The 10,718-nt window shown below is 47.0% G+C and overlaps 1 protein-coding gene across 1 annotated transcript; it reads right to left on the reverse strand.

The window, feature by feature from the left end:
* LOC111208068 (uncharacterized protein At3g43530-like) lies at nt 1-1,328 on the reverse strand. The gene is made up of 4 exons (XM_022706784.2): nt 943-1,328; nt 759-876; nt 306-677; nt 1-237 (listed from the first exon to the last, which is right to left on the reverse strand). The coding sequence occupies exons 1-4, from the start codon at nt 1,326-1,328 to the stop codon at nt 1-3; spliced, it is 1,113 nt and encodes a 370-aa protein (XP_022562505.2).
* Nucleotides 1,329-10,718: the final 9,390 nt, after the last annotated feature.

The raw sequence follows: 10,718 nt of genomic DNA on the forward strand, positions 1-10,718 counted from the left end.
CTATTTATCAGTCTCCTCAGCTCTCTGACCTTCTAGTTCTTCTACCACCTCTGTGTCCTCAACCATTTCTGCATCTACAGGTTCTTTCTGTTCTGTTCCATGCGTCATATCCCAGTCAAAATCCATGTCTTGGTAGTCGAAACCCTCATTGTTCTCCCTCTCCTTCTCTTTCAGTTCCTTCATTTCTTTTTCAATGCCATCAATCCTCCCGTCTATTGTCTCCACCTTCTTGGCATTCTTTTTTAAATAATATTGGAAATCTTCAATCTTCTCAAGCTTCTTCTCGAGACCCTTTATCCTCTTACACCTCTTTTTAAAACTTCTTGGCTCTTTTCAATGACACTAAGCCTCTTGTCCATTTTCTCCACCTTCACACTCACTTCACTCAAACATGTCATCAACCGGTCTTCTAACGCTTTCAAAACGTCCTCCAAACCATGATTAGAGGAGGATGCTTCTTCTCTCATTTTCTCTTTGTCTTTCTTCTTAGTGAATTCCCTCGCAGCCACATCTAGCTCAAAAAGATCTGGCCACCAGATAGACTTCCCCTTAATAGTAAGCCATGTGCTCCACAAGTTGTTTGGTCCTTCTTCATTTTCGTAGTCTGGCTCTCCATCCATAATGTGCCCCATGAGAGGTTCCTCATCAACAGTAGGAACCAGAACACTGTTAATAACCTGAAATAAAATCGAAAACAATATCAGACTTATATTGTATCCCACTCACTTAATTGTAACAGAGCGATATTCAACACATACCGTAGTTTTTCCAAGTGCATTGTACAGATCCTCAAGTGGATAACCCTTCATGATGTTACTTTGGAACCGCTTTTTACACATCCTGGGACACCTACTCAAACAGCCATCTACACCTTCTCTGAATTGTGCAAAACAAAAACAATCAGATGAAGAAGTAAAATTTACCTCTAAAGGAAGTATAAACCCGAGAAAGCTGACATTCTTCTTAGGTTTCCCCTTGAGCTGCTTCATCACGTGATTGATGGACCAGATATCATCATAAAACGGCAAGCGACCCCAAGGAAAGGTTTTACAATCCTCCACATTGTTGACGACTCTTATTATGAAAGAGCTAAAGGAGGCAATATACTTTCCCTTCGCTTTGATAACCGTGCCTAGGAAGTAAAGCACCGCCATCCTGAGTCGATCCCCCCACGCGCTCATACTCAACAACTTCTCTTCCACAGATTTGATCGTTATCTCCTTATGTGATTTAAAGTGCCTGTCTACAAACGCAAAGCTCCCAATCTTCTCATACTGAGCCGGGTATTCATGGCAGTCCAATCCTGAGATGAGTGCATGCTCTCTCATTGAATACCGGATGGACACGCCATTAACCGAAAACCAAGCTGTGTCCTCTCCCTCCTGTTGTTAGGGGATTTTCGTGTAGGATCTTTGTGAGTACTACGGAACGATGGATGAGCTGATATTTAGTCTAGATTTTGAAGTAGTAAAAGAGATTATGACTTGAATAAGCGTTTATTAGATCGAACTAGAAGAGATTACAAAGTATTGAGCAAGAAACCCTAGTCTAGCCGTCTAATTCTAGCCTTCAAGTCTAAAAGAGTCGATCACTCATTCTAGGGTTTAGGTTCCCCTTATATAGTCGTCTATAGGTCGGTTCTTGTCGGTTGGAGTAGATGGAAGTCTTCCATATTCGGAAATATGGAAGATTCCCCTTATCAGCAATTTGCCTTTCTTGGAGCTAGAGGCAGTTCCTGGAACCGATACTGGGGTACTCGATACTGGGGACCCATAAAGTTTCTGGAACGGGGATCCGGAGATCAGGGTCCTGCCTGGGTCTCGGAGGAATATGATACCTGAGTATTTTTCCCCAACAGTTTGCCCCTTATTTCTCGATTTCGTCATCGATTTCGGGGAATAACCTGTGCACTCAAGTCAACCGGGGTTGCTCATTCTCAGCAAGTATCCCTCAGGTAGGACAGCGTTCTAGGAACTTTTGTCTAGGGTTCTTTATAGGCTATAGTCCTACTCTGGACCCAAGCGAGAGACGACTTTTCTGCAGAGAACTCAGTCTTGGTGATGTTTCCTTGGGTTCTTGAAGGAGGAGTCTAGAGATTTGATGATTTCTTCCGGGGGATCTCGAGTTCGCCGGCTTGATACGAGGTTTTGTAGAAGAGAAGCTCCGAATATTTGCCACGGAGAAATGTAGATTCTTTCCCTTTCTGAAAGATTTCTTCATAAATATAGGAGATTCGTTGATATCTCAAAAGCCGGAGGAGGGCTATTTGAATTTTGAAATCATCTCGAGATCCGAGATTTCCGGAGCACGCGATCTTGGCCTTTATATGCTTCGGCTTTTCCCCATCTTCTTTACATCCAAGCCGACCATATCTTTACTTCAGGTATTACCTTTTATCCCTCTATTTCTTTGCTACTGAGAATTTCTCTAGGTAGATCGAGTCGTCTTAGTCAGTTAGGGTTAGAGATTGACTTCCTTACGATACTCCCGGCTTGTTGAATAGGACCGATTTGAATTATGTCCAAGCGTTCTGCTCCTTCCGACCCTTCTGTTATTGATAAGGCCAGATCGAAGAGGAAGGTAGATCCCTTTGTGTCTCACTCCGACAGTTCTTCCGACCCATGTGAAGAATCTGATGGCTCCCCTGCCACTGACTTATGGTCCGGCGGCTCCCACATTGATAGGCCCCGCTTCAACGGTCGTTGACGATGACTTGACGGAATGGCGGAGGAGGTATTCTCTTCCTTCTCATATCGTCCTCCGAGCGCCTGCTTCCGAGGAAAGGGCTTCCAGCTGCACCTCGGGGGAGATTACTGTTTATGAGGCCTTCTTTGACTCCGGCATCAGAGGGGTAATCCCATCACTCATTGTTAATTTGTGCGGACTCTTCGAGATCTCTCCTTCCCAGCTGAACCCTCCTGCCTGGAGGATCCTTATAGCCATCCAGAATCAGGGTGACTTGGTGTATCTCTCTTTTGGCCTCAACGAAGTTTTGTTTGCTTACCATCTGGCTCCTCTTAATGGAGGGGAGGGACGATTCCACCTGCGTCCTCGTAGGGGCCTGCCGATTGTGCAAGAGCTCCCGAAGAATGACCGGAAAGGGCCAGTTTTTAATAAAAAAATGGGCGAAGAGATATGCTTTCATGGCGCTTCCTGGGTCCGCTTATCGATGGAACATCATAGCTAGGCATGGGGAGCCGATCGTTCTTTAATACTTAACCGTTTTTCTGATCATTATATTCTTTCTGCAGCGGGAACTCATCATGCTCCTGCGGAAGGTGAAAATACTGTTCTTCGGGCGCGACAGCTTCCTTTAGACCGTCGTCAAGTGAACTTCCTAGTTAACGAGACTGTATTGTTGCGCATCAGTCTTTGGAGTAAGTGTGTGTCTTCGCATTTTCTTCATTTGCTCTTGGTGTCTGACGGTAGTTATTTTATAGGGAACATGTCTGGGAGCGCTATCAACGATCCTTTCGCAACATATCAGGAGGCGGCGAAGATGATGTCCGCCAAAAAGGGTTCCGCCAGTAGGACCACATCTGGAGATGAGGTGATAATCACAGGTAGTCGCCGTGCGACAATAGCGAAGCCAGAGCCAACTTCCTCATCTCAGGGAAAGAAGTCTAAGGTGGGGGCGTGACAACCAGGTCTGCGCATCAGTCAGCTGGTGCTGCCCGTTCTGCTGGGGATTTATCTGGGCTAACCTGAATTCAAAGGTCTTTCCCCAAGATGGCGTTGTTCTTCCGGCTGGGGATCCTTCGGAAGTTGTCCAAGTTCTCCAAGGTGGACTTCTCCAGGTAAATCTTCGCATTCTGCTCCTTTCTTTTCTTCTTTAGTAGTTCTGATATAGGTTATTCACTTCGAACAGGTTACTTCTCAGCTCTATCACCTAAAGGAGCGACTATCCAACGAGAACCTGGTGATCGATCGTGAAGAGCTCAAGAGTTTGAAGCGCTAAGTTTCTGAAGAGAGAGAGTAGTGTGTGGCCCGGGAGCTGGAGATTTGTGACCTCAAGGATAAGGTGAGGGAACTGGAGAAGGTGGCCGAGACATCTTCTGCTGATGCGCTAGCAGCGAGCCAGAAGAGCCGGGAGTTGGAGGAGGAAGTGGAGATTCTCAAGCTAGAGTTGGTGATGGCCGTGAATGGAGAGAGGATTGTTGCTCGGTGGGAACTGATGAGGGAATGGCTAAACAAGCAGAGCAGCCAATGGAACCTGAAAAGGGCGCTGGATCAGTATAAAATGGTGATCTTGGAAGAGGCTAAAAACAAGGGAGATCCGCCTCCTTCCTTCGAAGATGATCCTGCTATCCCGCATGCTTCAGAGATGGATGTGGATTCATCTGTGAAGCCTTTAGGGGCTGATTTCTTTTTAAATCTCTTTTGCTTTGAACGATGCTTCTCTTTCTATTGTTGCTACTCCTTGTTTTTCGCGTGGTTGCCCTGCTGTGGCTAATAAAGATAACTTTGGGTTTTTCTTTATATCCTTTGTGCTCTTCTTTAAATCAAACTTGTGGTGAAGAAAGGTGGTCTTGAGGACTTAGACTTTATTGAGACTCAAGGAACCTTCCTTTCAGCTTTCAGGCTTGAGGGTCTTAGTCGAAATGAAGAAGCTGTGAGGTCTTAGATTGCACCGAAGATGCAGTCATCTTTAATACCTGGAGATTCGTGAATCTTTCAGAAGGGTCTCGGACCCGTCTGAGGGTCTGGTTGACTTTAGACCCCAAGATTCGTGGGTTCTTGATGCCCCAGCTTGACTGTGGAACACATGGACCGTGGGTCCGTGGTTGTTAGGTGTTGGACCCTGGGGTCTTTTATGATTTCGAGAGCTCTTCGGGGTATCCCGCGAGACTAAAAGTTTGTTAGATGGCATGTGGGCCTGGATCCGGGTTTTGTGTTAACCCGGAACTATAATTTTTCGCAGGGACCGTATTCAGCCTCCCTAGGAGAGACTACTACCGGTATCTGTTGGGATTTCGCATTCTACCGCTCGGAAGCTGGTCACTATCGAGTTCCCGTGCTGCATGCTGCCTCTGCAGAAGCCACTATCAGACTTATTAAAGCTTTGCTGGTGTGGATGAAAATCCAAATGCCAGACTTTACCACTCTCCACGTCTGGTCAAGCAGTCGAGGGCTCTCTGTATGTCACAGTACTTTGGCACTTATATAGCGTCCCTTGTATTGTATAGCTTGGAGCGTTTTAATACTGGTACTTGCGCGTATTGTTTTTGGGGACCCCGATATACCTTAGGCTATACATAGGTTTTAGGTAGTATCGACAGCATACTCAGGTTTGCGCAGACCCATTCTTTCTTTATGTCTCATACCCATTTGTTTTCACGTCGAAATACCACGTATCAGTGAGGTTGAGCTGGGATTCGAAGGTTTCGTGGAACCTGATCCAGCCCTATATGCCCCTTTAAGTATTGTGGCTTTCCTACTACTTTTATAGTCGGAACTATTTCATTATATATATGCTTTTTTCGGAGACTCTTAGCATACATATAAGTAGGAAACCAAAATGCTTAAACAATAGATAATGGAGTAATATAAATCGAGATCCGGGGATCCTAATATAGAATAGTAGGTTGCAAGGTGTTCCAAATAGGTAGACTACGTTTTACCTTTGCTTTTTGATAACTTGTGGACTCTGTCCTGTTGTAGAACCTCGTCCCCTGGTTGGGAGATCCCCGTCTCAGCTTGCTCATCATGGCTCCTGGTCGTGTGCCATCGGTTGGGTAGGTCTCGGGCCGACAGCTCGGCATTTCCTCGGATGATGAGCCTGGGGGTTGTGCTCAATGTAGAGAGGGTGTCTCCTTTCATCGTCTGGGGGATAGTCCGTCGGGGATCGAATACTCCAAGTGGTTTCTCTACTAGTTTTCTCCAAGGGCTTATCGGGTTCTCTTCTGGCCTATGGGTCCTTGCATTGCTCGTGGCTGAGCTTGCCCCAGAGATCCTATACTGATAGTTATTTTCTTCGGGAGCTTGGGGGTTTAGAGATCTTGCCCCGGCGTCATGGATGATCCTGCTTCGAGGCGCGTGCCCCTCCTTTGGAAAGGCCAAGGTGTCGTCGGGGATTTAGGATTCCTTGGACTGGGTCTGCGATCATCTCCACCTGGTTGATTGAGGACTTCGAAAGCTTTCTGAGGTCTGATCCCTTCCGAGTGTACGCAGAAGATTGGTCTCCCGAGTGGTCCTTTACGGGGAAAATGAGGTATCTCATCCTGCTTCTTGGTACTCCTTATCTGGCCGGAGTTTTCGAGGTGCCGAGGTATCTGACAACATGTGGAGATGACACCTGCAGACCGTCGCCCTCTCCGAGCTGGGGAATGAAGCTTCTCTGGGCCGAACCTGTTGGAGCTTATGAGTTTAGCGCAGATCCTCGACCCTAAACTTTTCCTTGGATCCGGTTCTCCAGATATGATGCTTCGTATCTGGCCCTTGAATCGAAAGGACTCTGGGTTTTGACTACCTCCGAACTAGCTCGATTCAAATCCAAAAGAGACCATGCGAAGCGGCCGATGTTAAGCTGGGGAGAATTCCTCGGCCTCCTTCTCTCGTTTCTAACTCGTCGCATACCTTTCCTGTTGTTAGTCTCTGGTCCCAATACGTGTGGAGCTCGGGACCCACACTGTAATTGCTATAAGACCTTTGTCTTCCCCTTTAAGGTGGTCTGGTAGCAGGATCGAGAATTTTCTTGATCACCCCTGGCGGCCTTGATGCCCCAGGGAGTAGGGAACTTCACCATTTGATAGAGTGTTGAGGGGAAAGCTCTCATATCATGGATCCATGGTCTCCCCAAGATCATGTTGTAGGATAATTGGCAGTCGACGAGGAGGAACTTAGTTGACATGTTGATTCCTTCAGCATAGACTGGAAGGACCACTTCACCGGCGGTTTGCTTCACCTCTCCACTGAATCCCACGAGTGGGGTTGTCTTTCTAGTTAAGGCACTTTCATCCAACCCCAGGTCCTGATAGGCGGTCTGGAAGATGATATTGTTGGAGCTTCCGTTATCTACTAGGATCCTCCTTACCAAGCAGTTTGCTACGGTAAACGATATTACTAGAGCGTCATGATGGGGAGCCAGGACCTTCTCTTGCTCCTTCTCCGTGAAGCTTATCTCGTCTGTTCCCAAGAGTAGCTGTTTTGATTAAGACGTCTCCAGACCAAGTTTGACGTTTCGAGAGCTCTTCTTTGCAGCTGCATGGCTTATGCCGCTTATCTCTGAACCTCCGGATATGACATGGATGACTCGGTCTTGGCGAGGTGGTGACGCGGGCTTGGTTTCAGCAGATTTCCTGGGTGTCTCCTTGCTTAGGAGATTCTTCGCCTTTTCTGAGAGGCCATTTAACCTGTTGACCCATCTGCATTAGGGCGTTGATTAGCTCTGGTTGGGATACAGACAAGTGTGAGATATCTGGCCAGGTAGACACCGACATCCCTTCCGCTCTCTCGAGTGGACGGTTCATATGTACCTGCCCCGGTTCCTGCCTCCTTGGTCTTTCGTGGGTTTCTGGGAGGACCTCTCGTCTCAATCGTTTCGGTCTTGCCTGGCTGCTTTCTGATCTTGTTTCAGTTGAGCCTTGGCGCGGCTCGCGACATCCTCTTCCCATTTCACTTGGGCCCATGCTCGAGACAATACGTCTTCCATGGTCTTGCACTGGTACTTGGTGAGTTCCTTATAGAGATCATCGTCTGGGAGCAAGCCTCTTTTGAAGGCTGAGATTGCCATAGTGATGTTGCATTCGGGGATCGATACCTTTTCCTGATTGAAGCGAGCTATATAATCGCGAAGGGGTTCGACCCGATGCTGGAGGATTTCGTAGAGGCTGTCCGAGGTTTTCTCCAGACTTCGGCTACTTGTGAACTGCTCTACGAACTTATCGCTGAGGGCCGCGAATGAAGATATGAATCCGATGGGTAGGTTGATGTACCATTGCAATGCGGGTCCGATCAGGGTTAAGCCGAATCCCTTGCACATGGTAGCCTCGCGGAACTCCCTTGGGAGTGCTACAGCTAGCATCCTTTGTTTGTACTGAGCGATGTGGTCGTCTGGGTCGCCGGTGCCGTCATACATCTTTATGTTGGGGAAGGAGAACTTTCTCGGCATCTCGATCAGGGCAATGTTGCCTGTGAAAGGAGTATAGGCGTAAGAACCGAGATTACTTTTCCGAATCGGAGGTGCCACCCCGGGGAGCCTTTCTACCATAGATTGCATGGCGTCGAGCTTCTTGGAGAACATCTGCTCCAGGTAGGTGGTCAATGAGGACTGCAATGCCGCGGCTCCTTCAGATGTTTCCTTCTCGGAGTCTGACTCAGAGTCGCTGGATATTGTTTCATGGACTCGCGTCCAGCTTTTTCTCCTGATGCCCCGGCTTCATCTGAAGGCTGTCGAGCGGTACCTCCTGCGGTGTTGGGTGTGTCCAGGCTCGGCATGGATCGGACCTAAGTGTGGAAGCGGCGTTTCTTGTTGCTTACCTTGTTGAGGGCTTGATTCTTGTCTCGGAGAACAAGGTTTACAGATTCGAGCTGAGTAAAATTCTCAGCACTTTGCTCCAGCTGCTTCGAGTGTTTGTCTAGCTTATCCTTGAGGCTCAGGGTTCTCGGTAGCTTCCCAAGCCTTGTGCAAGTCGGTTACCTGGCTTTGTCATCCGTCGAGCTGCCTTTGTAGCTCGGCTTCTCTTGGAGTAGATTCTGACGGGTTGTCTGGCTCATCCACCGCCATCATCACATAGTTTAGATTACTCCCCTGCTTCTAGCGCCAAACTGTTAGGGGATTTTCGTGTAGGGTCTTTGTGAGTACTACGGAACGATGGATGAGCTGATATTTAGTATAGATTATGAAGTAGTAAAAGAGATTATGACTTAAATAAGCGTTTATTAGATCGAACTAGAAGAGATTACAAAGTATTGAGCAAGAAACCCTAGTCTAGCCGTCTAATTCTAGCCTTCAAGTCTAAAAGAGTCGATCTTTTATTCTAGGGTTGGAGTAGATGGAAGTCTTCCTTATTCGGAAATATGGAAGATTCCCCTTATCGGCAATTTGCCTTTTCTTGGGGCTGGAGGCGGTTCCTGGAACCGATACCGGGGTACTCGATACTGGGGACCCAGAACGTTTCTGGAATGGGGATCCGGAGATCAGGGTCCTGCCTGGGGCTCGGAGGAAAATGATACCTGAGTATTTTTCTCCAACACCTGTAAAGGAATCGTGCGCAGTAGAAGCATCCACATACCCAGCAGCTTCATGTTTGGTTCATAAGGCATGTGGAAAAAATAGCAAAACTGAGGGTGGTTTTCGAACCACTCCAGCTCAGGCTTAAACTCAGGCTTCTTAAAGATCTTCCCCGTGTTGCTCACATAACACTTGATCTGTATCTTACACGTCTTGGTGAACTCGGTTAGCTTGAAGTATAGCTCATCAGGTGGCAGTGGTTGGCATTCCTGCAAACCAGATAAAAATTGTATCAATTGTGTACTAGTACTACTAGTTGTAGAACCAAAAATCTACACTATGTATTTTATAGTGATCGGGGTTTGATCTAGGGAAGACAAATGATGTAGGCAACAATATCTTTAGAACACAACGATGTTAAACAGTTTCCCGTAGGTAAAAATGGACTTTATTAATGAATAAGATCGAATACAAAGAGTTGAACTAGATCGAGTGATACAAACGAGATCCGTAAAGAAAGAGTCTAAGATCGGGAGGAAAACAAGGTCGATGTAAGTGTGTAGCTCTCTCTAGGGTTTTGAATGTGTCCTTCTTAATGTCTCTTCTCCTTTCTTTATTGTAAGTTGACTTCGTGATCTCCGTAGCTTCTCCGCGATCTCCGGGGCCTCGACTCCTTTGCTTTTCGAGCTCGATTGCTTGTTATGGGCTTCGGTTCCTTGCGGCCCATAACTCTTATCGCGGCCCATTGATGTATTGACCGAAATTGGGTCCAACACTTGTCCCCTAGCCTTTTGGTTTATTTGGGAAACCGAAGGGGCGAAAACCGACGTTACCTGGCGGCGTCGCAAATCTCGGGAAGTGGGATGTCACGCGCATCGGCTTGATTTGCCTTGTCGGCCATTTTCGAATCATGTGGTTGAGATCGATAGTTCGTGGCCGGTTAATCCTTTGCGTTTTGGGAACCGTTTATATATATATATATATATATATATTACACTTCACTGGATATATCGTCTTCTTCGATACTACAATCCTTCTTTCTCTTTCATCGTCTTTGGTATTTTTTTTTCCCTGCTTCGAATTTATGGCGCTCGAGAAATTTGGTCCCCACCTCAAGACAATTCTCGAGGCGAAACACATCGAGGCTATCTACGAACTCTGGGGGGTCGATTATACCGTCGAAATTGAACTTCCAGAAGACAGCAAAACTCCGGAGACCGTGAGACCGGGATACTGTGGAGCCAATATGTCGCATTTCGAGGACGTCGGCTTATTGTTTCCTCTTCCTCGTTTTCTTCTTAAGGCGTTGGCGGAGCTTAAGATGGCATTTACCCAGATGGCTCCTAACTTTTTTCGTTATTTCTTGGCCTCCTGGGTCCGAGCTCAGGAGGAAGGTCTTGAGTTCGGACTCAGGGAGTTGAAGCAATTGTTCGCTGTAAAGCGGAACAATGGCTTTCTTGGCACGATGATTCTTGCTCCCCGCTCTGGTCGTGTAATTATTGAAGGCATTCCCAATAAAGATGATCGATGGAGAGAAAAGTTCTTT

Source organism: Brassica napus, chromosome C8 (assembly GCF_020379485.1).
Source record: "Brassica napus cultivar Da-Ae chromosome C8, Da-Ae, whole genome shotgun sequence".
Taxonomy (NCBI): Eukaryota; Viridiplantae; Streptophyta; class Magnoliopsida; order Brassicales; family Brassicaceae; genus Brassica; species Brassica napus.

Bases quoted from the DNA above. Each gene is read 5' to 3' on its own strand.
- LOC111208068 (XM_022706784.2), bottom strand. From the start codon at position 1,328: ATGAGAGAGCATGCACTCATCTCAGGATTGGACTGCCATGAATACCCG. The intron at 877-942 runs GTTTATACTTCC...TGCACAATTCAG, and splicing joins AAGAATGTCAGCTTTCTCGG to AGAAGGTGTAGATGGCTGTT. The intron at 238-305 runs GTAAGAGGATAA...TATTTAAAAAAG, and splicing joins AAGAAGTTTTAAAAAGAGGT to AATGCCAAGAAGGTGGAGAC.